Below are 25,768 nucleotides of genomic sequence, written 5' to 3'. Positions count from 1 at the left end.
TGGAAGAGGGGCAACCAGGACAGAATCCGGTGCCCCGACCGGGACTAGAACCCGGTGTGCCGGCGCCGCAAGGCGGAGGATTAGCCTAGTGAGCCGCAGTGCCTGCCGTAAGTCATTGTTTACTGAACACTCGGCTCCCACCCAAACACAGCAGTGCAACTCCTGCGTCTGGGCATCAAATTCAGGAGTCTGGATCCCATGGAGGCTGAGCACTGCACCAGGGGCTCTCGCTTATTTACATGACCTTAAACTGTGTCACGGACTCTGTACCCGTCCTGCTTCGGCTGCCTCTCGTTTGTTTCATCTGGAAGAGAAAGCTCATCACAGGCTTGTTCCATCCTTGTGAAAACGATGGCATTTTGGAAATGTTTGTCTTTCAACACACCAGCTCGGACAGATGCTGGCAGAAGAGAAGGAGGCAACAGTCATCTTTAATTTAAAATTTTGTGTATTGATTTTTATTTTATTTTTATTTTTAAAAAGATCTTATTTCTTTATTTGAGAGGTAGAGTTAGAGAGAGAGAGAGAGAGAGAGAGAGAGAGAGAGGAGAGAGAGAGAGAGGTCTTCCATCCACTGGTTCACTCCCCAAATGGCCACGACAGCTGGAGCCAATTGGAAACCAGGAGCCAGGAGCTTCTTCCAGGTCTCCCATGTGGGTTCAGGGGCCCGAGCACTTGTGCCATCCTCCACTGCCTTCCCAGGCCACCAGCAGGGAGCGGGATTAGAAATGGAGCAGCCAGGACTTGAACCAGCACCCATATAGGATGCCAGTGTTGCAGGTGGAGGCTTAGTCTACTATCCCACAGCCCCGGCCCTTAAGAGGTTTTTTTTTTTTTTTTTTTTTTTTTTTTTTAATAGTTCTCCTTTTCCTTAGAATATGTCTTTCTTAGGAATGTGCGGTGAGGCAATTATTAATTCCCCAGAAAAACAAAAAGTTTTGCAAGAAACAAAAAAAAAATTATAGAATGCCATGAAGATGTTACTGTGAATGATATTTTTTTATGTCACAAAAATTGAAACTCTGAATGTTTAACCAAAAATTGGAGGGAGAGCGAGGCAGGAGGGGTGTGGGGACAGGGCAGCTCTGGGACAGCAAGGTTCCTAGACGGACGCCACGGCGCCGCCCCCCCCAGGCCAGCTGCCCTGGCTGTTTTGATGGCCCAAGAGGCAGGGCCATTTCCTCTCCTACTTCATTATAGGCAAGTAATTTGGCATCTGCTCAGCTCAGTCCTGGTCTCAGAACAAATGGATCCAATTAAAAGGCCATCATAAGGGAATTCAGGGCAGGAGGAGAAGCCATTGATCAAATCAATGCCCAGCTGCCCAGGGCTGCTCTGTGGTCTGCTGTGGCCCAGTGCTCCCCCACCTCTCTGCCCAGGCCTCTCCCAGAGCGGCCCAGACCTGGGCACCTTCCTGCTGCCCCGTGGTACCCTCCACCCCTCTCCCATCCATCCTTGGCATGTGTGTCCCCCTTTGTCTTGACACTCCTCCCCAGGAATCCCCTTGGCTCTGCCTCCCGTGGGCAGCCAGGCCTTGGGACCCTTACTCTGCCTCACTCTCGCCTCTGGAATGCCCTTCCTGATTGATAAACTCCCACGCCCCTCCAAGTGTTTGCTCACATCACCCCTCCCACCCCTCCTGCTACCCTCCCTGCCCACCCATTTGCTTACTTTTCCCACAGCATTTGTTACCTTAAATTTTTTTTGTAATGTTAATTGATTTATGTGAGAGAGAGAGCTTCCATCTGAGGGTTCACTCCCCAGAGGCCTGCTGGAGCTGGGAGCCTGGAATTTAGTCCAGATGTCAGCATGAGTGGCAGGGCCCTCACCGCTGCCTCCCAGGGTCCCCGTTAGCCAGACCCCAGCCAGGTATTGAGCCCAGGCATCTCAACCAGTATAATTTTTAAAAAATATTTATTTATTTATTTGAAAGTCAGAGTTACACAGAGAGGAGAGGCACAGAGAGAGAGAGAGGGGTCTTCCATCCACTGGTTCACTCCCCAGATGGCCGCAATGGCTGGAGCTGTGCTGATCTGAAGCCATGAGCCAGGAGCTTCTTCCGGGTCTTCCACGTGAGTGCAGGGGCCCAAGGACTTGGGCCATCTTCTACTGCTTTCCCAGGCCACAGCAGAGAGCTTCAACCAGCATAATTTTAAAGAGATAAAGCTTATTCTGGTTCAAAAACTTTCAGATCCATATGTGGCTTTTTCATATCAAGCATTTCCCATCAACCTCTGCAATAGTTTGTCCTACTTTTCCCCACTGCAAGCCTTAATACTTCACTCATTCAACAAGTAATTATTGTGCCCAGCACTGTTCTTGGCACTGAAGATAAAGCAGTGGCCCAGAGAGAGACCCCTGTCCTCGGGGAACTCTTGTTCCAGCAGGAGGAGAGAGAATCCCCTTTCCCATGGTGAGGAAGCTGACCTGCCCAATGTCACCCACCAGGAAATGGCAGAGCCGGGATTCACTCCGGCGTGTGCGACCCCAGGGCTTCCACGCTTTCCATGTGTGAGGAAGGCGGGTCCTGGGCTGAGATGCAGCCTGAGAGCTGTGTGGGTGGAGAGCGAGCCCCGTGGCAGGTGAGGCTTCCCCTGGCACCTGCCAGCTCTGGACACCCCCCAGCTCACCATGACTTCTGAGTGAGCTCCCCACATTTCACCCTCAGACACGCTGCTGGAACCGAGTTACAGGCCCTTCGTGGGTAGGGGGTAAACCCTAACTTCTGCTCAGATGCAGTCCCAGGCAGTGCTGTCCCCACTGCCAGCGCGTGGAGCACAGTTGTGGAAGCTGCATTGTAAATGAGGCCTTCTGGGGCATGGAGGGGGCGGGGTCTCTGGTGGGGGTGGGGTCGTGGGAGAAGGGCAGGGAGGGAGTGGGGACACCCAGCCTGCCAAGGCTGCCCTGGGACAAGGAGTAGATGTGCTAGGTCCCAGCTGGGTAGAGGCCCAGGGCTCCCGTGCAGAGAGCCACTCCCAGGCAAAGGGGTTGTCCAGGAGGGAGCAGCAGGAGATGGACACCGTGGCTCGGTCAGGCCCCGTCACATGTTTGGAAAGTGACAGTGCAAGTTGTACTGTTTCAGTTTCCAGTCCTCCCCCCTCCCGTGCCCCTCAACAGCCCCTTCGCCAGCCACCAGCCGGCTTTTCTCCTACGGCCACAGGATAAGGGCTGCACCTGTTCCCCGTCTCCTGTCGCTGCAGCAGCCACTTTTGGCCACCAGGAGGCAGCACTGCAGCATCCCCCGCCAGAGAGGATCGGCAAAGCCAGGGCAGAGCACGAGGCCCGGGGCTGCAGCTCTGGGCTGCTCCCAGGAGTTCCGAGTGGAGGCAGAGGGGGGCAGCCGAGTCCTCTTTGCGTGCCCCATCTCTACCGCCCTCCCCAAGCCTATCCACGCACATCTGCTGGTTTTAGGCTGACCTCCAAGCAGTCCCCAGGGTCTTTCTCTGATCTCCCATTGGGTAGCTGGCTGGCCACCTAGGGTCCTCTGGCTATTGGGTACCTGCCGGGCGTGCCCCTCCCCCTCCCCATTCTCCGGAGCGGACCACACAGCCCACACACACACGCATGCGCGCACATGTCTGCACAGGCTGCTCATTGACCTGTACAGCAGGCCTGTTGGTTCCTCCCCCACATTCTACAATTGCTTCAGTCACAACGGCTAACAGTTTAATCCCGCAACGAGGGGGAGCTTTTCACGTGGCTGCTGATTTGGAATTTGGCTCCAGGACACAAATCCAAGGACACACTGGATAAAAATGCCCCACTTTCCAGAGAAACCTGAAAACAGCTGGGGTGGGCGCCTTCTCCGAGTTCCCGCACACTGGCTCTCCAAGATCGCAAGGCACCTCTGCCCAGGTGAGACCTGGGCCAGGTGAGCAGGGTGGCGTGGGAAGGGGCCAGGAGAGGGCTGCTCTTGGGGGGTCACTCGGGGAGAGCCGGCTGTCAGAGTCCCAGGAGGAAAGGTGTGGCACCCTCAGGTCTTGGGAGAGTTTGATGAGCCGTTTTTGAAGGTGTGAACTGGCATTTGGAGGGCTCACGCAGAGGGCCACACTGATGGCCCGAGAAGGGAGAGCAGGGAGGGGAGGGGCGGTGAGGCACCCGGCCAGCAGGTAAGATCTCCTTGGGATGCCTGCCTCTCTTGCTACAGTGCCTGGGGTTGCGTCCTGGCGCTGCTCCCGATTCCAGCTTCCTGCTAATGTGCACCCTGGGAGGCAGCAGGGGGTTGGTCCAAGTGGCTGAGTCTCTTCCAGCCACATGGGAGATCTGGATTAAATTTCTGCCTCCTGGCTTGGGCCTGGCCCAGCCCCAGCTGTCACTGGCATTTAGGGAGGAAGCCAGTGGATGAGAGATCAATCTCTCTCTCTCTCTCTCAAAATAAAATGAAAGATAAAATTAAATTTTTGTAAAGGGAGAGCTATGCCAGGAGCAGGGAGGACACCCAGGCTCTTGTCTTCCTCACCCCAGCCCAGCCCCCGAGGAGAGGGGGACATCAGGAGGGTCCCAGGCACAGGAAAGAGGACGAGGAAGCATTGACTTGGGGGAATAAAGTTTTCAACCTGAGTGAACTTTGTAACCCCAAAGTGACTCAGAGTGTGGGAGCTTGCTGCAGGTACAGTGGACTGGTGGGTAGGGAAACTCCCGCCCATCTGACAGGCGAAGAGGCTGAGTTTGCAGTCGCAGAACTGGCGGTGGCTGGCCCTGCCTCAGCTTCCCCATGGCCCCCACCCTCCCAGGGAACCCTGAGTTGGGGGCAAGCTGACGGCACTGTCTCAGGCTGTGCCGCTGCTCTAGGAAATGTCGCAGACCCAGTGGCTTAGGGACCACAGAACCACAGACGTTGATTTCCCCCAGTCCTGGAGGCGAGAAATCCAAGGCTGTGGCTGGTGCCATCGGGGGCCCTGGACGGCTCTTGTCCGGGCTGCAGGCTGCCTACATCCCTGGGTCTGCTCAGGTGGTCAGAGAGCTCTCAGAGGCTCCACCCTCCTGACCTAGTGACCTCCTGAAGGCCCTGCCTCCTGAGACCGCCACTTTGAAGGTTAGGGTCTCAATGTGAAAATCGTAGGGGGCACAAACATGTGGTCATCACAGTCACATTGTGGGGGGGCGGAGAACAGGCTGTCCCTGCAGAGAGCTCGCCGCTACAGGTCAGCATGTGAGCCACACCCCCTTCCGGGTCACTCCATCTTCTTCCCAGGGCGCTCATCCAGGGAGCTCTTGGGGCAGGCGAGTGCTACAGCAGTTGGGATGCCCCGGCCTACAGCACAGTGTCTGGGTTTAAGTCCCAGCTCCACTTGCGATTCCAGCTTCCTGCTAATGCAGACCCTGGAGGCAGTGGTGATGGCTCAAGTCCTTGGGTGCCCCCACCCACCCACGTGGGAGACTTGGATGGAGTTCCAGCTCCCACATCAGCCTGGCACTGCCCCAACTGTTGGAGGCATTCGGGGAGTGAACCAGCACGTGGGAGTGCTCTCTCACTGTCTCAAAAGAAAAAAAGAAGGGGCTGGCACTGTAGTGTAGCGGGGAAAAGCCACTGCCTGCAGTGCCGGTATCCCATATGGGCACTGGTTCTAGTCCCGGCTGCTCCACTTCTGATCCAGCTCTCTGCTATGGCCTGGGAAAGCAGTAGAAGATGGCCCAAGTGCTTGGGCCCCTGCACCCACGTGGGAGACCAGGAAGAAGCTCCTGGCTCCTGGCTTCGGATCAGCATAGCTCTGGCTGTTGTGGCCATCTGGGGAGTGAACCAGTGGATGAAAGACCTCTCTCTCCCTCTGCCTCTGGCTTTCAAATAAAATAATAAGTAAATCTTAAAACACACACACACACACACACACACAGAGTGAGCTCTCCATTCCAGGAGGCACAGGCTAGAGTCCTGCAGGTGACCAGGGAGCCCGCACTCGCCCCTGGCCGCCGACCTCAGGCAAGGCACAGCCCTCTCTGGGCTGTCAGGCAATCCCTGGGGTCTGGCCAGGAGAGGAAGTCCCTTCCTGCTGGCTGTGTCTCCCAGGCGTTCACGTGCCGCAGCCCAGGGGCTCACAGGGGCCTCCAGCGCGGGAAGTGACATCAGGGAGGTGCTGGGAGCAGGCAGGGGCGGGGCACGAGATATTTTGGGAGCAGAAGATCCCCCACGTCACTGCTGGACAATGGTCCGGGGCAGGCATTGTGCCGGGAGTGGAAAATCCTCCTCTGACTCCATCTGCAAAGGCTGAGAATAGTGCAGAGTGCGGGGTGGGGCCGGGGACAGGGTTTGGGGCTGAGGGGCTAGCAGCCGCACCTGGCCATTGTTCCTGGGGCAGGGCCACCGTTGGCCCCTAGCTGAGCTAGTCAGTCAGAAGCGAGTCTGGAGGCCCCGACTGGAGAAAAATGGCTGGGCCGAGCGGAACCCCCTTGAAGATGGGGAGACTGGCCCAGAGACAGGAGATGACCCACACGAGCCACGGGTACCTGAGGATTGGGGGGGAAGGCAGTTCAATTCAGGCTCACCCCCACGCCTCCCCTGCAGCCCGCTCAGTCCTGCCAGGCTCCACCTGCCACCCCAGGGGAGGAGGGCCCTGGACATTGCCCTGCGTGGCAGCAGTGGGGTCACTGCACCTCTCTGGTCACCTAGGGGAGACTCACTGCCCCCACTCCCAGCGGCTCTCAGGACTGCCTCGGGGGCAGCTGTGGTTGGGCTCTGATGATGATGTAGACACCAGAGCCTTAACTGAGGCGGAAGGAATAGAACGGGCAGCAAGGTCTCCATGTCCCAGATGGTGGCCCAGAGAAGGCCGGCAAGGGGCCTCCAGTAACCCCCAGATCACAGGTCACCCCCAGGTCACAGGTCACCCACAGGTCACCCACAGGTCACAGGTCACCCCCAGGTCCATTCATTGCCTGCTCTGGCCCAGCCCCAGGCCTGTCCTCTCAGCCTGGGTCTCTGGGTTCGTGGTGGTCCAAGGTGTGGCTACAGACCCTCATGCTTGGCCTGGCCCCACCTGCTGCCAGGGGTGGGTGAGCTCTCTTCCTCTCCCTCCTCCCGCTGTCCCCTCTCCCTGCCACCCTCCCATGGGCAGGCACCTGGACAAGGGTCTGGAAACGCTCAGGCCTGGGTGCCCAGAAGCCCCCTGCAGCGTGGCAGGACAGAGGGTGGTGCCACCCTCACCCCGCATGGACCTGCTTCCGCCTCCAACACCTGCCCCAGGGCCCTAACCAGGGACCATCCTCTCCTCCAAGGTGGGGACACAGGAAGTGATGTCAGCCCCGCTGCCCTGGCTTCCCACACGCTGGGCACCATGCCACATGCTTCCTGGGTGCCGGCTGGGGCGAGCCTCCCAACGCCCTCTGTGGGGTGGAGCTTCACTCGGATGAGAGGGCTGAGGTGCTGTGCGGTTGAGTGGCTTCCCGGAGGCACCAGGCTGCAGAAGCAGAGACCGCCTTCACAGCGGGCGGTCTGGGGTCCCTGTCCTGGCTCTGCTGCCTCTGCCATCCTGCCTCTGGCCCCGCAGGGCTGGCAAGTGACGTGGGGTCAGAGAAAGGGGCTTCGTCTGGATGTCGGGGGGCCCTGGCCTCAGCCTCGACGCACCCCCTCCTGCCTGAAGAAGCTGGAGACCTCACCCCCCGCCTCCTCCCTGCTGGCTTGTGGACTGCATGGACGACGGTGCCTGCTTCACAGAGCTGCGGGGAGGAAGGGCTCCCGTGCTGGACGGGACAGGGCGCTGCGTGGCGCCTGGGACGGGGTAGTGTGTGAGCTCCCGGCCCCTCCGGGCACTCAGGGTTTACTGGGAGCAGCTGCTGCTGCATCACTGCCCCGCACTGACCCCCCCCACCGCCTTCCTCCCAGACCCCACCCTGCGTCCCAGGCCTCAGCCGGGTGGTCGGATGACAACACAATTCTCACAAAGGCACAGCCTGCCCTGCAGGGTGGCAGGGCAGCAGGAGTGCCTGAGCCCTTGGCTCACGTCCGGGCGCCACGCTGACCTGCTGGATGACCTTGGGCAAGGCCCCACCCCTCGGTGGCCTTGAGTCTCCAGCCAGGCTGGATCATCCCGGGCAACTCACCTGCCCTTTTGCAGTGGAGTCAGCAGCCCTGGGAAGTGACGTCAGGGTGGGGAGGTGGGCAGGGCAGGGAGGCCATGAGGCCAAGAGGGGCTATTTTGAGGTCAGGCGGGTTCCCCCAGGAAGCTGCTAGACAATGGAGTGGAAAATCCTGATCTTACTTGGGCTGAAAATAGCATGAGACGGCAGCGGCCAGAGCCTCACACGCCTGGCAGGTGGCAGCACACCAAGCAGCAGACCAGATGTCCACGCGAGGGCTCGGAGGTGAGACCCTGGGTCCCCACTCATCTCCTCCCCTGCTGCCGCCAGATTAGGTGGTGACTAGGTACCCCCCCACACCCAGGTCCTTAGATGCCTGCTGGCAGGGGCTCAGGGACAGTTCCCGGGGCTAGGCCAAAGTGGTCTCCACCCACCAGGGGACTCTCAGGGCCTTGGTCTGAGTGGGGGTTGGGCAGCACTAGAGGATGGGGCTGGGGAGCCGGGGCCAGGCAGCCGTGGCCTCACCCCAACCATGGACACACATGCAAAGCCACGTCGCACCAGCCCCTGGCTCCAGCTCTAAGCAGGACAGAGGGGCCCCAGCTGAGCATCCACACTCCTGGCCAGCAAAGCCTCTCACCTGGGTAGGGGCTCCCTGTGCACTGGGATGGGGCTCAGCCCAAGTAGCAGCCGGTGAGAAAGACACAGGCTTGGGACCACCTGAAGGAGGAAGTCACCAGGATGGCTCAGAGGGACTCCGGCCACGTTACGGGAAGTATCGAGCCCAGGCGGCCTCACGCTGTTCTGGGCAGCTCACCCACATTGCACAACGCCGAGTAATCATTTGAGTCATGGCCTGTGATGGGCCCCAGTCACGTGAGGGAGCCGCACACGCAGACTGTACAGAGAGGGAGGCACAGTGGGGAGGGTGCAGAGGCCGCAGGAGGAGTAGAGGGCCCTCTCTCACTAGGGTGGGCCCCCATGGCAAGGACTCGCCCAGAGGGCAGCTTTGCCCTTCCCTGCCCAAGGGCCGGGGCTGGCCCCTGCCTCGCTGAGCTCCACAGATCCTGGCAGGGCCCCAGAGGCTGTCACAGCTGAGGCCCCTCTCCCCCAGCCTATGCCCGACCCAGCCTGTGCCCAACCATGAAGCTGTGCAGCTGGGGTTTCCCCAGAGGGCAGAGGGCTGCCCGGGAGGAGGACTGTGTCTCTCCCACTTACCCAAGCGCACAGAGAGCCTCAGGTCGGGGCAAGGAGAGTGCCTCCTTGTGAGCCTGCCCCCACCTGGCCTCATCTCGGCCTTGAGCCTGGACACCTGCCGGCTCACCTGCCTGCCTGTGGCTCCTGCACACACAGCCTGCTGCCTTGCCTTCCTGTCTTTGCCCAGCCTGCGTCCTATACTTGGGTGTTCTCCTGTGAAATAACTGCTTTTCTCAGAAGCCACAACTCAGGAGTCACCCCACCTACTCCAGGAAATTTCCCCTGACCCCTGGCCACGGCCCCAGCCACTCAGCGTGAACCATGGTATGCTGGAGCAGCTCACGCCTGCTTGCAAGGGCCAGCTGTTAAACACACAGGAATTTTGCAAAGGAGCTGACATGGTGGTGGTGGTTTGAAACTGGCCAGAGCAGATCTGCACCATGGCCATGGCCAGTGCCACAGGTAAGGGGCTCCCTGCACCCCACTCCCCCAGACCCAATTAAATGGTTTAACATTGCCAGCTCATGATGTCTGTCAATTGAACTAGGAGCACAAGGATGGGACCCACGAGACTTCCCTGTGCCCAGCACAGCGCTGAGCACTGACGCCAACTGGCTTTAAGGTGGGGGTGATCTGGGCTCTGGAAAGGGGACCCCTGGGTGAGACACCCCCTGAAGTAGCTGGGAGGAAGGCAGGTGGCAGAACAGAACAGGTCAGAAGGGCCCTTGTGTGGGTGGTGAAGGCTTCCCAGGCCACGCCCCCAGCCCCCGACAGCAACAGGCCATGGCCCAGCAGGCAACATAACCTTTAGTAGAAGTCGCAGCCTCGAAGTAGTTCCCAGCCCTGGGGAGTCCCCAGATGTCCATCCCTTGGGCTTGGGATGCCACTCAGGGCTGAGCCCACCGTGGCACCCAGCCCTGCTCCACATCATGGTGGGCACTCAGTCCTGACCACTTACCCAGGGGAGCCCAGGCCCTGTGCCTGTTGCATGACGTTGGTAAACCACCTCCCTCTCTGGGCCTGATTCTGCATCCAACTTCATTAGGCTGGAGTAGTGTAGCAGGTGCGGCCAGCTGCTAGCCTGGAAGCCAGGTGGCTGTGGCCTTTCTAGAACCCTTATTTGAGCACGTGCAAATGATGACTGGGGGCCACAGGGACGGGTGACTCTGCCAAGGGACAGACCACAGGGTCATCACCCCCAGGATGACCGGCCTGGGTCGCGGATGGTGCATCTCCCACCTGAACAAGCCCTGGTCCCCCACGACTCCCTCCCTGGACAGGTGCACAGCCCGAGGGGCTCAGGGCCTACAGCCGGATGTCCTTAGTGTTCTCGCCACTGGCCGCAGCGCACGCCGTCTGCCGTGTGTCCTGACTGCTGGCCGACACATCTGCTGTCCTCTTGGTGTCTGTCCTGTTGGATCTGCGCAGGCCCAGCCTGCGGCGGGCTGGGGGCTCAGGGCTAGGGTCTGTGGGCGGCTTGGCATCGCGGGCAAAGCGCACGAGCCTCTGGCCAGCCAAGAAGTAGAGCACAGGGTCGAGGCAGCTGTTGGCACTGGCCAGCGGCCGGGTGACCTTGTAGGCCATGTTGATGGCGTTGAGCGTGTGGCAGCTGAGGTCCAGGGAGCGGAAGGAGTAGTAGAGGGTGCGGGTGACGTGGAAGGGCAGGAAGCAGATGGCGAAGACAGCCAGCACCACGGCGATGGTGCGCACTGACTTGCGCTTGGCCCGCGGCAGGCCCCCTGTGGTGCCGTAGGCCGGCCGGAGCAGCCGCCGAGCCATGAGCACGTAGCAGACCAGGATGACGGCGAAGGGCAGGGCGAAGAGCAGGCCCAGCATGACGGAGCTGTAGGCCATGAAGCGGCTGAAGAGCTCAGGCGCCGAGGTGTCGTGGCAGGTGACGCGGCCCCCGCGAGCGCTGGTGGTTACGAAGTGCAGCACAGGGGCCTGGCAGGCCAGCACCAGCACCCACACGGCGGCGGCCACCCGGCGGGCGTAGCGCGCCCGGCCCCAGCGCAGGGAGAGCAGGGGCCGCAGCACGCCCAGGCAGCGGTGCACGCTGATACAAGTGAGGAAGAGGATGCTGCAGTACAGGTTGGTGTAGAAGAGGAAGCGCACCAGCTTGCAGAGCACCGCGCCGAAGGGCCAGTGGTCGCCGCGGGCGTAGTAGTAGACCAGCAGCGGCAGGGAGGCGGCGTAGAGCGCGTCGGACACGGCCAGGTGGAACATGTAGGTGGTGGAGGCGTTCCAGGTCTTGAGGCGGCACAGGAAGATGTAGAGCGCCACGACGTTCAGACACAGCCCCAGCACGCACACGGTGCCGTAGGACACGGGCAGCAGCACGTACTTGAAGTCCTCATTGAAGCGGCACTTGTAGCCCAGCTCATCCCCTTCCCACGTGCCGTTCGCAGTGCCATTCCAGGGGTCCGAGCCTGCTGCCATCACCCTGCGGAGGAGAGAGGGGCGGTCAGGGCCAGGGCGGGACTCGGTGGGCAGGCCTCTCGCGCCCACCTGACCAGGATCTCTCCCTGGGCCCTGGGGCCTGGAGGATGCACGAGACCCGTGGGTGTAAGGATCATAGAATCTCAAGGCTTTAGCAGTACAGTGGGCAAACTGCAGCCCCAGAGCCAGCTCCAGCTGTTCCTGTAAATAAAGCTTTCGCTGAACACAACCGTGCCTCCCCGTTTACAAAGAGCAGTGTCGTTGTAAAAAAGACGGCAGAGCCAGCGCTGCAGCTCAATAGGCTAATCCTCCATCTGCGGCACCAGCACACCGAGTTCTAGTCCAGGTCAGGGCGCCGGATTCTGTCCCGGTTGCTCCTCTTCCAGGCCAGCTCTCTGCTATGGTCAGGGAGTGCAGTGGAGGATGGCCCAAGTCCTTGGGCCTTGCACCTGCACGGGAGACCAGGAGAAGCACTGGCTCCTGGCTTTGGATCAGCGCGGTGCACCGGCCACAGCGCGCTGGCCACAGCAGCCATTGGAGGGTGAACCAACAGTAAAAAGAAAACCTTTCTCTCTGTCTCTCTCTCTCACTGTCCACTCTGCCTGTCAAAAAAAAATTTTTTTTTTTAAAAGACGGCAGAGCTTGAAAAATGGACAACACTGACCCCTTGACATTTTGACAAAGTGTGCTGACCCTGCCTCAGGATCGTGGCTCCACCCCCAGGACTGATTCCGAGCCCTGGAATCTGAGGATGTGAGGGTCCCCCAGGCTCCAATTTCAGGCTCACAGGAAGGCGCCAAGGAGGCTCACTGAGTGGCAGCATTCCCAGTGCCCACTGCCACGCGTGTCCTCTGAGCAGCATCACCAGGCTCTCGCCTGTGCCGGGGGGGGGGGGGGGGCGGGGTGGTGGTGGGAGGGGCTCTGGCCCTGGGCTTGGTATTTGGGTGTTTGAGGAAGTTTCCAAGGGGGCTCCCTCTTCAGTCACTCACTCACTCTCAGCAAACATTCCCTGGGCACCCAACCCCACAGCCTTCCTGCCTCTGAACACTGCAGCCCTGCCCCGCCCACACCTGAGAGGCTGCGGACGCGCGGGGAACTCCCTGAGGGTCAGGGAAGTCTTCGGTAGAGATGGACACATGGCAGGGGTGCTTCTGTGGTGGGGCAAATCTGGCTTCTCCAGGGCCAGCGTCCCCATCTGCCCATGCCCCACCCTGCCCTGGTGAGCCAGCACCGAACCCTCTGGCTCCGACCCCCAGGCAGACCTGAGTGGGTGGTCCACCTTCTTCCTTCTCTCCCCCCGCCAATGTGGGGGGCAGGGGACAGGCTTCTTGGTCTGCAGGGCAAAGAGGTGCCTAGAGGTGCTGGGGGCAGGGCGGGCAGTGTGCAGAATGCACAGGGCACCTGTCTGACGCTGTGAGGGGCCGATGTGCTGCAAAAGCCACTCCTCCTGTGCCCTTACAAAAGCTACTGACACAGATCCTTACAACACGGCCGGGAGCCGGATGGTCACTCCCAGCTTTGCAACCAAGAAGCCAAGACACAGGTCACGTCGGTCAGCTGGGCAAGGTCACAGGGCCAGTGCTGGGCTGCAGCTCCATCCTGCACGGGAGGAGCCGTGGGAGGTGGTGAGCACCCTGTAACAGCAGGTGCCCAGGTGTGGGACAGTGTGGGTGGACAGAGGGGCAGACGACGTGTGAGTCCTCTCACCTGAGACCCTGGGGCCCTCCACCCCCTTAGCCCTGGCTCTGGCCTCCCAGCAGCAGTTCGGGGTCCGTGAGGTTGGGATAGGCGGGCTGAGAGGCACATGCACCCAGGAGGAAGGGAGTCTGCGCTGTCAACGCCCATCATGGACACAGATGGCTCCCCAGGGGGTCAAGGCAGAACTCAAGAGGGGAGGCAGAGAGGGGCTCCTGCAGGGCCACGTCGGGAGGGGACGGGGTGGGGGCTGTGGCGGGCTGAGACCTCCTGCCCAGGATGGGCCCAGCATTCCCCTTGGCCCAGCACTGGCCTCCGCCTCTTCTTGCTGGAATGACTGTAGCAGCCTCACCCCCCGCACACCTCCAGAGGGGTCTCTGTGCAAAGCTGATGCCATTCCTCCATGGCTCCCACCCACCAGCTCTCTGGAGATGCAAGGCCTCAGCCTGGTCTTGTGGTTTTCACAGCCGGCCTCTGCCAGCCTCACCAGCAACCCCCCACCCCCTCCCCACCCCAGCTCACTCATGCTGCTCCTGGGGACCCACTCACGCCGCCACCTCCACCTGCTGAAGTGACAGCCTGCAGCCTCAGCACGCCACGCCCGGTGACCAAGCCCCTGGCCCCCGGTTCCCTCTGCGCACACAGTCTCCTTCTGAGCACTGCTTGCCGCTGTGCCCATGGTCAGTACGCTGGGGTGCCGTGAGCTTCCAGCCCTGGCTCCCAGCGGCCTTTCCCAGAAGCCCTGAGGCAGCTGTCTCAGGCCTCTGGCCGCAGGAGCCGGAAGGGGCCGACCAGGGCTCCGTGATGGCCAGGGGAGCAGCCCTGGGGCCCGTGCTGAGGCCAGGTCTGGGCACCTTGTGAGGGGCAGACCTCAGAGCTGCCCGGGCCCGAGCCTGGGGCACGGGTCCCTGAAGGAAGGGGTGGGGGTGGGGAGTGGTCGGGAACGGGGGCGAGGATTCGGCATCAGACAGGGGAAGTGCGGGACGGACCGAGGCTGAGACCACTGGCTGTGGAGCTCACAGAGCTGCAGGAGGAGCAGGGCCCGGCTGGGAGATGGAGGTGCTTGGGGTGGGGGCGGGGGCTGTTCCATCAGGGACGGAGCCCAGCCCTGGAGCCGGGAGCCCCGGCCCTGGGTTTGAGTCCAGCTCTGCTGCAGAACCCAGGAGACATCAGGCATTCCCCCCCCGACCCCACCCTGAGCCTCGGACCCCCCGCGGAGCAGAGTCCCCAGCCTTGACAATGCAGCCCCAGACCCCCAGGCTCCCGGCGCAGCTCCAGCTGTTGCTCTGTCCTCAGGGCTGTGGTCAGTGCGACTTCCCTTTGCACTCGACATCTTCGTGCTCCGTGGCAGCTTCCTGCCCAATGCTGACGGAGGAATCTCTGACACGGGGAAGGGGGTGGGGAAGGTGGCCTCTTCCAGGCCAGCTGGGGCCTCCATCACCGTGGCCCAGGGCCAGCCTGTCCCTCAGCCATGAGCACAACTTCTTGAGCCCAGAGTCCCCCACGTTAGGGAGCCAGCTGTGCCCCTAGCCCTCCCCTCAGGGCCGCCCTTGCTGCCTCTCCTGACCCCACCCCCCACCGGCCTGGTCCCACACCCCTCTCTGGCTCCCACTCGGCCGCCAGCACTGGTGGGCTCTGCCCTGAGGAGCTGCCAGTCTGGAGAGGACCCATGAGCCCCTGCAGGGTCCCCGCCTTAGCTCAGCTGTCCTTCCTGGAAAGCCCTCCCCCAACCCTGCACCCCCTTCCAGCCACCCCCGGGTGCCCCGCACCGACACTCCCCAGCCTCACGCCTGACTCCTCGGGACCTTCCTCGGCTCGCTACATTGTCGCCACTCCCCAGTGCATTCCAGGGGCTCCTTGAGGGCTGTCAGCCAGCAAGAGGCTGGAGCAAGGCGACTGTTACAGAACAAGGGACATCAAGGATGAATGAGTGGTACCAGCACCAGGGGCTGCGGGAGCACCTAAGTGCTGGGCTTGGTGAAGCCGCCTTCCTTTCCCTCGCCCCTCTGAGGCCTCCCAGAAGACAAGGACCATGAAGGTTTCTCCGCAGCTGACCCTGGGTGGCCAGGAGACAGCTCAGGCCTCCTGGGGGCCCAGCCCACTGGGGTCTGTTCCTGCCCAGACAGGTCCATCTCTCGGAGTTGCAGGGGCCCAGAGGACCCTGCCCCTGTCAGGGGAGGGGTTGGGGCAGAGCCCCGGGCTCAGGCATCTGCAGACAGCTCAGGTGCCTAGGGCTGGCCGCATGCGTCCATCTGGCTCACCTCAGGCTCGGGGCATGGGTCAGTTCCCTATCCTGGAGCCCGTCCACCACCCCTGCTCCGAGGAGGCCAGCCATGGGCAGAGCACCTTCCGCATGGCCTCTCCATTTGATCTCCTGCCCCACCTTGGAGGATCTACTGCTATTCAAGGTCACGCTGCCAGGAACTGGAAAACTTGACACCCGGCGCTGTTCTGCTCCAAAGCCTGGATGCATCCCAGCCTGGGATGCAAGACAGAGACAGGACCAGCACCTGCCTTGGAGCCCCTTGATCTAAGTGCAGTTCTGTGCAGGCACATGTACAGCATGCCCACACCCGCCCCAGGCTCCCCGCCCATGGGCCCACCCTCCCACACCTGGACCTGACCGGCCCTTGTTCTCGCTGTCAGGATGCTCGGTGCTCAGGTTCCTCACTCATGAATGCACCCGCCTGGACCGGCTGCAGGGAACTCTGGAAAACAGGAAAAACAGGTCCTTCAGCCTCCTGCCTCGCCCAGCCTCCAGCACTTTCCAGGGCAGGCAGTGCCACTGCCACAGGGGGCTCCCACAAATACAGGGAGTGGAGACAGCCAGGGCTCAGGACCACAGGGAGCCTGCCAGGCCCAGGCCTTCCAGGGCCTCCTCCTCTCTCCAGCCTCAGCCCTACAGAGGCAGAGATGTGACCTGGTGCCTTTGTCCTGATCGCAGCCCCCTCTGCCCACATACACACGCCCCCAGCCACCCACCCCCAGCTCACGTGCTCCCAGGCTGGGCTGTCCACAGGCTGTCTCCTGTTGCACAGCGGGTGGCCCTGGGGAGCTGAGCCAAGCTGCCCACGTCTGCTTCCTCGGTCCTGGTTCTGTGCTTCATCTCTAAGCAGGAAATGGTCCATACCCTCCTTTCACTCCCAGCATGCATCTACAGGACTTCTGCCAACACGCTCAATCCCACGGCCAAGCATCCCTCCACAGTGTTAGAAACACACAAGGCACAGATGCTCAGGTCCACGGGGTGCACACAGTCCCACGCAGACCAACAGGCAGGGTGCACACACGCAGTCCCGACTGTCAGGCCTTGAGCAGCCTTCAGAAATCGCCCACACCAAACCCCCATCTGACACAGGTGGAAACTGAGGCACGAGACCTCACAGGAAGGCAGAGACAGAGCCAGGATTAGAACCCAGGATTCCTGACTGTGGGCCCCGGTCCTTGCCTTGACTCACATCAAGCACAGGGCTTCAGGGAGGGGATGGGTGCCTAGTGGTGCCCCCCTCTGCATGGGCAGGTCCCAGCACCCACCAGGACCCCAGATGCATCATGGGAGGAAAAGAACACCTCCTTCTGAACTGGCTTTTTATGTCTGCTTCATTTCCTAAGAATGGGGAGTGGGATTCGGGACAGCTGAGGCCAAAGTGGGGTGCACAGGGCAAGCACTGGGGATGAGAATACAGGAGCTGGGGCCACCGTCTGCTGAGTGCCCTGTGCCCAGTGGGCCCAGGTTGACTGGGACCAGCACATGGGTGCCCCTGCCAGGGCGCTCTGGAGTCCAGGGACAGGGTGGTAGAACCCCACTTTCCAGCCCCGGCTTCTCTCCCTCCAGCAGGAGAGCTCCCAAGCCCTTCTCCCTTTTCCAAGGCAGCCCGCGCCTCCTTCCAGCCCCTTGCCTCCCTTAGAGCCCTGACAACCTCTCCCGCTCTCGGAGCCGGCACCATCACTCACCGCTCAGCCCAGGTTCTGGAGGCACTGCGCAGCCCCGCCCCGCAGCCTTAGGCCCAACCGCCGGCCACTGCAGAGCCTCCTCCCTGGCCTCCTTGTCCCCAGCTCTGGTCCCCAGCCTTCACACTGCAGCCACACGGTCATCCTAAAGCACAAATCTGACCGCAGCTGCCGAGCTCTAAACCCTGCCACAGGGGGCTGGCGCTGTGGTGCAGCGGGTTACGCTGCTGCATACAATGCCAACATCCACATGGGCACCAGTTCGAGTCCCGGCTGCTCCACTTCTATCCAGCTCTCCGCTAATGTGCCTGGGAAAGCAGTGGAAGATGGCCTGAGTCCTTGGATCACCGCACCCATGTGGGAGACTCGGAAGAAGCTCCTGGCTCCTGGCTTCAGCCTGGCGCAGTCCCAGCTGATGTGGCCATTTGGGAAATGAACCAACAGATGAAAGATCTCTCTCTCTCTCTGTAACTCTGCCTTCAAATCAGTTAATTAATTTAAAAGAGAGAGAGAGAGAGAGAGAGAGACTTCCATGGCTCTCTAGTGCTCCTAAGCTGATGTCCAAGCTCCTCAGCCCAGGACTCCAGGACTCAAGGCCCCGGTGGGTGGGCTCCTGTCACCCTCCCAGGAAGCCCACCCTCCCCATCTCCCATCTCAGCACAGCAGGAGCAGTTCCCATGGCTGCATCTTTGCGCAGGGACATGTCCCCTTGTCTTCCAACACAAGAGATGGGCTGTGCCACTTCTCACCTAACCCTGGGACTCAGCGAGCCCACAGCAGAGCAGCCTTGGTGTGTCTGACCTCAGAAGCTGTCCGGTAGTCCCTGGCCTCCCCACGGCTCTCCCTGCCTGGTCGGTTCTCTGTGTGCGACTGGCCAAGCCTGCCACCTACTCTTCTTGGTGCTTCCCTGGTGCGAGGCATCCATGATGGTTATTGCACCCATTTCACAGGCAGAAAACAGAAAAACTAAGGCCAGAAACTATAGCTCCAGTCTCACCCAAAGTCACGGGCAGAGCTAACCCCAACATGCAGAGTATCGACCTGTGACCTGGCTTTGCTCCTCCCCCATCTGTGGCCCTGGGCTAGTGAGCCCAAAACCAGGGCTGCAGAATCTCCAGGGTGGTTGGACAGCATTCCATCTCCTCTGCTAGCGTGGTGCTGGAATGTGCCACCCGCTAAGCTGGCAGACCCTGTCCTGCGTGGTAGTGCACAGGGTCCAGTATCGCTCTGGAGACCCCCTGCTGCCTGCCCCTGCCAGGGATGGTGTGCGCAGGGGAGATAGAGGGCCTGGGCCCAGAACACCAGGGAGGGCACGGGGCAGGTGGGAAGTCCCGGTTCTGCCACTGTCAGCCATGCAGCCTGGACAAGGCTCACCACTCCAGAACCCCAACCTCACCGTTCTCACAGGCCCCGGCAGCACCCACCCCCGAGGGTTGCTGGGAGAGTTAAGTGAGAGGATTGTGACCTCTCTACAACATAATTAAGAGAGGTGAGATGTCGACAGGTGGCGAAGCCAGGAGGACTGGGGCATCCTGGGAAGCCAAGAGGGGCAGGAAACAGCATGGGAATATAGGCTGGGGCTGCAGGCAGCAATGCCACGGCCAGGCTGACCACGGAGCAGGCTCCCCACCCTGAAGGCCATCCTCAGGGGACAGGCAGTCCCGGGCCCCCCGCAGGTGCAAAAACCTATCTATGCCTGTCCCTGAACAGAGCACGTGGGCACTCTGGGGCAGGTCCGACCCTTCCCCGATCTCAATGAACTCATGGTCAAAGTGGGGAGAGGCACACCCAGAAACCGGCAATGCCATCTCAGGATGATCAGGCCTAAAGGAAGCTAAGGAGGCCCCAAGGAGAAATGGAGAGGTGGTCAGGGAAGGCTTCCTGGAGGAGAGGACACCTGACACTTGCACTCTGGAAGATGAGTAGGAGTCAGGTGGGTGTGGAGAGAGGAGGAGCAGAGAGGACAAGCCAAGGCGAAAGGGGGTGGGTACATTTGGAGAATTTCTCAGCACCCCTGCAGCTTCAGGGACATGGGGAGAGCAAGGGGGGGCTACACAGGCTCAGGAGCTCAGAAGCCACCCCCGGCCCCTCCCAAATGTCCTCCAGGCAGCTGACGGCCAGTGGGGCCCCTGCTTCTGTACCATGGGCCCAGGGTTGGGCCAGGGAACAGCGGACGGGAACCCTCTGAGGGTATGAGCTGCTGCCGTTCTGGGGTGAGGCTCCCCTTCTTGGGGGCCCCTTGGAATCCTGGGGGCCGCTTGCTCAGGCTGAGCTCAGAGCATCCGATCAGATGAGCCAGGCTTGCAGACCTGGGAACTTGCAGGGGCTCCTAAGGAGGAAGGGCCATCGTCGAGGTCTGGCGTGGGGATCATTTTCAGTGTGGGGTGGGGCACCCCATCCCCAACCCAGGAAGGACTCCGAACCCCGCCCCCTCTGCCCCCCAACGCAGTGCAGCCAGCTAGAAGAGGAGCTAGAGAACTGAGCGGCTCCCCAGCCTCAGTGCCCGGGGCTCCACCCCTCCCATCACCCCCAGACTCAAGGGCCAAGGACCCTGGGTTCAGCCTCAAACCCGAAAGCACCTGCTCAGCCCTGCTCACGTCAGCCCCTCCCTCTGAGCCGTGCTGTACAGAGCTGTTCACGAGGAGTGGGTGGGGGACAAGAGGGCGGGCAGGCGCTCTGGGACCCCAGGAGAGCAGCGGGAGGCGGTTCCTGGGGGAGGAGCTGTGCTCAGCTCGCAGGAGGTGCAGGAAGGGACCTGCGTGGGAGAACAGAGGTCACAAGCTGGCGAAAGGACAAACACGAAAGCAAGCAGGGTGTGGGCTGCCTAGGTGCTGTCCGGCCCCCACGCGCTGGTTCCCAGAGCCCGCCTCCAGGAGTCTCTGGTTCTAGGGGTAAATGAAAAACGTTGCTTCAACTCAGTTACTCGCAGCTTCCGAAAATCTTTGGTTTGGAGATTCTCAGAACCACGGAGAGTAAAGCTGCGAGTCACACGGTCCTAGCAAACGCTCGCCTGCGCCCACGAGTGTCTGGCTTGACACCCACATGTGCTGCCAGCCCAGCAGGGCCCCAGCGATCCAGCTGAGGGGACAGACACGGATACAGACAAGGACACGGACCCAGCCCACGGGGTTGGTATGAGAAGGGAAGCTCAGGGGCCTTGGAGTTCAGGGCCACTCCTTTGCATCCTGGGAGGGGGTGGTCAGGGAGAGCGTCCCAGGGGAGGGGTCACCAAAGCGGGAACTTGAGAGGCCATCAGGAGTTTGTCAGGCAAACAAAGAGGCGGGAGGGCACAGAGGGCACAAGGAGGTGTCACAGACGCGGTGGCGTGGCTGTGCGGCCCACCAGGGAGAGGCCAGGGGTCACGTGCCAAGCGCTGGGTGGCACGGAACGCGCAGGGGCCCGAGGAATTCATGTGGAAGGGCTCACATGCCAGGCTGTGGAGCTGGCCCCCTCTTTGAGGACAATGGAGTGCTTCAGAGGAAGGTCACGGCCACAGTGACCTTTACAGCGATGGTGCCACCAGGGAGGTGCACGGAACTGGGCGGTCTGGAAGGGAAGAGACTAAACACACAGCGATGCTGTGCGAGGTGCGAGAGGCGAGGAGCTGACCTGGGTCCTAAAGCAGCCTTGCCTGACTCAGACCAGCCACGGCAAGGCACCTTGGCCTGCAGGCTGGGGCTGGCAGAGTGAGCGCTCATCAGGAAGCTGCGTCAACCCCAGGCAGCCCCCTCATGGGGCGGAAGGGCACATGGCCCCACGGGCCCCAGGAGGCCGAGAGAGTCCCCGCCCCTGCCTCACGCCAGTGCCCGGCTGCTCCTCTGGGGAGCTGCAAACACAGGGCAGAAGGCCATGCAGCTGCCCAGCGGGGACTCCAGCTACTCATCCTAGACTGGGAGTGACTCAGGCCTAGGAGCCGGACAACAGGGGAGTGGAGGAACTCTGCTCAGGAACCCCCCGGGGCTCTCCGAGGGGGCACTCACTGGCACCTGCTCTGGGCCCAACCGGTGCCGGGTGATGGGGATGGCCTGGTCTAGTCCCGCAACTGCCCTTAGGAAAAGAGGTCCCCACAGCACCCGCCCCCACAGCACGGGGCCGCAGGGAGAGGCCAGGCAGAGAACCAGGGAGCCCAGTAGGAAGCTATGGGCCAAAAACTGCGCCCAGCAAGGCAGTGCGAGGAGAGGAGAGGCTTCATCCGGGCTCCTCGTGCGACCTTGGGAGAGGACTGTGCAAGCCTCCGTCTCCTCCCCTGCACAATGGAGATGACCATTCCTCACTCCTGGGCTGCTGGGGGATAAAAAGGAGGACTTTTAGAAACGCTGAGCAGGAAGCTGCCTCTGCAGAGCGGGCACGGGGGGAGATGCTCAATCCCTGGGGCAGGCACGGCGGTGCAGCGGGTGAAGCCGCCACCTGGGATGCCGGCATCCCATACTGGAGCACTGGTTTGAGTCCTGGCTAGTGAGTTTTCAATCCAGCTTCCTGCTAATGTGCCTGGGAAGGCAGCAGAACATGGCCCAAGTGCTTGGACCCCTGCTACCTACACAGGAGACCTGGATGGAGTTCCAGGCTCCCAGCTTTGGCCTGGCCCAGCCCTGCCTGGCCTTTGTGGCCATTTGGGGAGTGAACCCATTGGTGCACTGGAAGATCCCTCTATTTCTGTTTTTCCCTCTATGTCACTTTGCCTTTCAAATAATTACATAACTCCGGCAAGGCACTGTGGTGTAGTGGGTAGAGCCACTGCCTGGAGTGTCAGCATCCCATATGGGCGCTGATTCGAGTCCCAGCTACTCCACTTCCAATCCAGCTCCCTGCTAATGGCTTGGGAAGGCAGTGGAAGATGGTCCAGGTGCATGGGCTCCTGCTTCCCATATGGGAGACCCAGAGGAAGCTCCTGGCTCTTGGCTTTGGCCCGGCCCCAGCCCTGGCCTTTGCAGCATTTGGAAGTGAACCAGCAGATGGAAGATCTCTCTCTCTCTCTCTCTCTCTCTCTCTCTCCCTCCCTCCCTCTCCCTCTCCCTCCCTCCCTCTGTCTCTCTGTAACTCTGCCTTCCAAATAAATAAAAATCTTTAAATAAATGACTGTTTTTTTTTAAAAATCCCTGTCACTAGCACAATCCCTGCTATGGCTGCTGTGCCATGTTGTCTTCAGAACACGTTTCCGCCTCTGGGTGTCACACGCTCGCCCTGTGCATTGCTCTTTAAAGCTCTTCACAGCTTACAACGCCCTTTCCTGGCCACGGTCCTAAGAATCCTCGCAGCAGCTCTGTGTTCAAAGAGGCAGGATCATATTCCCAATGTACAGATGGCAAAGCTGATGTTACAGAGGCACAATGGCTACAGCCACGAAACCAAAGCTCTAATGAGGTCACTCTCTCTCAACCAGTCCTCAGGGGACCCAGGGGCCAGCCTGGGAGCCCCGTGCATCCAGCGCAGGAGGGCAATGGGGAAGGACAGGCCACAGCTTCTCTCCGCAGCCCAGCTCGGCCGACCCTGTGAGCAGCGCCCGAGGCAGTTCAATGCAGGCCAGAGACAAGAGTGACAAGGGCTGGCACTGCAGCGCAGCAGATACAGCGGCGCCACGTGACCCTGGCAGCCCATTCGGAGGGCTGCTCTGCTTCTGATCCAGCTCCCTGCGAATGCGCGCCTGGGAAAGCAACAGAAAATGGTCCAAGCGCTCGGGCACCTGCCACCCACGCTGGAGATCCCATTTGGGAAGTAAACCAGCAAATGAAGATCTCACGCTCTCTCTGTCACTCTGCGTTTCAAATAAAAACTTTTTAATTTAAAAATCTTCAAGATAAAGCAAGAGAGAGACAAGCCCTGCACGCCAGCCCCCCACCCCCCCCTCAGGACCTCACTGGTGCTGATGTCCTTTCAGAGCTAGCAGGGCAGGGGCACCCAGCAAGTTGGGGGCAGAGCTAGAAGGGGATCAGTTGCAAGGTTGCTTGGCTCCCGTGGGGGGGGAGTCCTAAGGGTCCCCAGATTCCACAGAAGGAGCATCAGAGGCCTCGGGGTGGGGGGGAGCCTGGGCCTGGGGCCAGGGCCTGCGTGGCTGGGGTGGCCCGGCCTCACCTGCCGCAGCACTTCTCAGGTCCCCCCCCCACGCACAGAGGCTTCTTGAGATGCTCTCTGACCACGATTCCCCCCTGCTCATCCGTCCACGGCTCCAGACTGCCTCCCGGAGAATCCAGGTTTTCAGCCTGCACCCCCACTCCCAGCGGCCCAGACCACAGTGCTCCGGCAGCCTGTGCCCCCTAGCAGATAAGTTTGCTCCCTGTTCCCCGTCTTTGTAACGGCACGGAGCTCTGCTGCAGGCAGCTCTTCAGCGGCGGGAGGCAGGGTAGAGGGAGCGCCCCTGCTCTCAGCTCTGCGCAGCGTGCTGGCAGCACAGAGGCGGGTGAGGGCCAGTCTCTGCCCTCCCGGAGGCCCTGTACCTGGCTCGAGGGACACAGATGATAGACATGGACTGTGATAGTCCTGGGTAAGAAGGACCAGAGCTCACAGCACCAGAAGAGGCTCCAACCTGATGGGGGTGATCAAGGAAGGCTTCCTGGAAGGGGGGGGCATCTGAACTGGGGCCCTGGCTGAGCAGTTCTTCAGGTGAGGAGGATGAGAGCTGCAGGGCCTATCAGGCAGTGGGCATGGAAGATAATGTCCTGAGCCAGAGAGTGGTAACAGCCTTGTGTGCACCAGAGCAGAGGTCACCTGCTATTATTGAAGGGTGCAGTCGCCAGGTTGTGGCCAGAAGGGTTGGCAGGCTGAGGGGTTCCGAGTGGTCCTGGGGTGGGGGCACAGGGTGACGCCCGTTTCTGGAGGCTCCTTCCAGGGAGTGACACCTGTGTCCCCACCCCCAAGCTGCAGGCCGGCCCAGATGGGCACTGGGGCTGAACATGAGCCCTCAGCTTCTGTGTCATTATTAACATTTGTGTTATCATTCCCTCCTTATAAAGCAGAGTCCCATGGCGGCCAGGCGAGGCTGGGACACAGGTCTCTGAGCCTCCAGGGCTCTGGGGTAGGCAGACCCTCCTTCCTCCTCCCCCTCCCCCACAGATAACTGGCACCTCCTCGGCCTCCCCCTACCCTCAAAAGCTCACCCTCATTCCAACTTGGGTCCCAGACCCTCCGGGCGGGGGCTCAGGGAAGCCGGGGACCCTATGTTTAGAGAAACAACAGTCCTGGCCCCCACAGGTCCCTCCTCAGCAGGGCCTGGCCCTTGGGAGCGCTTTTGGAGAGTCCCAGATCTGCCGCTGGTAGCCCTAGTCCGGGGGCGGGCTTCTCTCCTAACTGACCCTTCCCACAGCACCTGCTGCGCCCCGCCCCTGCCCCCCAGCCTTAGAGACCCCCAGGACGCGAAGGCCACCCAGAGTGGACCCCCGCCCCGGGGGCGGACCAGCGCGCAGCGCAGCGCAGCTCCCACGGCTCCGGCCCCACTCCACACCGGCGCCCAGCCGGAGTGCGCACACACACTCCAGTTCCAAAAGTTCAGCGGCGGCCCCGGGGGCGCACGCACGCAGCGGCTCACATTCGCACGTGCCAGTGCGAGGGCCCGCGCTCTCGCTCCCGGGGTAGCTGTCCCCACTCACCGAGGTCGGCGCTCCCGGGGACACCAAGTTCAGCCTCCGTCCTCCGGTGCGCTCACACCACCCACGTCTGCCGGCTCCCCCTCTGCGCGAGTCGGCACCCGCGCCGGGTTCACCGGCCGCGTCCCCAAGCTGCGCCAGCCAACCTCTCCCGGTGTCCCGGCCCCGGCGGGCGGCCCGCCCCTCAGAGCCGCGCTCGGCCGCCCGGGGTGCGGTCGCCGCAGCTCGGGGTGGCTGGCACCCGCGTCCTGCCACCACCGCCGCGGGACCCACCGCCGCGGGACCCACGCGCCCGGGAGCCCCGCGGCCCCCGACCCGCCTCGCTCCCCACCCGCGGCCCGGCCGGGCGGGGAACAGGGCGAACTCTGGACGGGCCCTGGCGCCGCCCCACAACCGCCCCGGCAGACACCGGGCCACCCGCCCCGGGACGCCGCCCAGCGCCACCGCCGCGGGGTCAGCGCGTCCGCAAGGGGCGCTGCGCCGGCAGGGGCCGGCGGCGAGAGAGCCAGCGCGTGAGGAGAGGGTTTCTCCGGCGCCGAAGCCCTGCAAGGTTTGCCCAGCGCCTGAGCGGCCCCTGCCGCTGCCCGCTGCGGGGCCTCCGCTCCTCGCCGCTGCCCACGTCGGGCCCGCCTCAGGCCCCGTCTGACGGCGACGCGCCTCCTTTGCTTGAGGCTGCGGCTGGGGTCTTTCGCCACCGCCCTGGGCAGGAAAGCCGAGCGCCCGGCTCCGGAGTGGACGGAGGGAGCCTCCCGGTGTTCCCCGACCCTTTCTTTATCTCCCTTAGAAGTTCCCTGAACATTCCTATTTAATGAAGAAAGAGGGGCGGCGTCGGGGATGCTTCCCCCTCTCCCCAAATGCTTGCAACAGTTCGGGCTGCTTCTCTGGTCCCACATTCT

The 25,768-nt window shown here is 61.7% G+C and overlaps 1 protein-coding gene across 7 annotated transcripts; it reads right to left on the bottom strand.

The window, feature by feature from the left end:
• Positions 1-1,897: 1,897 nt before the first annotated feature.
• Positions 1,898-25,302, bottom strand: P2RY2 (purinergic receptor P2Y2). Of its 7 annotated transcripts, none has more exons than XM_051851081.3 (5): positions 24,876-25,302; positions 15,958-16,052; positions 13,134-13,283; positions 8,654-11,653; positions 1,898-2,135 (listed from the first exon to the last, which is right to left on the bottom strand). In XM_051851081.3, exon 4 carries the CDS (start codon positions 11,647-11,649, stop codon positions 10,516-10,518), a length of 1,134 nt encoding a protein of 377 aa, XP_051707041.1. In that variant the 5' UTR covers positions 11,650-11,653; positions 13,134-13,283; positions 15,958-16,052; positions 24,876-25,302; the 3' UTR covers positions 1,898-2,135; positions 8,654-10,515. The 7 variants fall into 7 exon arrangements, with proteins under 7 accessions (XP_051707041.1, XP_051707040.1, XP_051707047.1 ...); XM_051851080.3 differs by having other exon boundaries at positions 13,134-13,248; XM_051851087.3 differs by having other exon boundaries at positions 15,969-16,052.
• Positions 25,303-25,768: the final 466 nt, after the last annotated feature.

The sequence above is a fragment of the Oryctolagus cuniculus genome, chromosome 1 (genome assembly GCF_051225735.1).
Source record: "Oryctolagus cuniculus isolate XC-2025 breed Fujian yellow rabbit chromosome 1, ASM5122573v1, whole genome shotgun sequence".
Taxonomy (NCBI): domain Eukaryota; kingdom Metazoa; phylum Chordata; class Mammalia; order Lagomorpha; family Leporidae; genus Oryctolagus; species Oryctolagus cuniculus.
This window is presented reverse-complemented; position numbering and strand designations above follow the sequence as displayed.

What these genes read in the sequence shown, in the direction of transcription:
- P2RY2 (XM_051851081.3), bottom strand. Translation starts at nt 11,649, where the DNA reads ATGGCAGCAGGCTCGGACCCCTGGAATGGCACTGCGAACGGCACGTGG.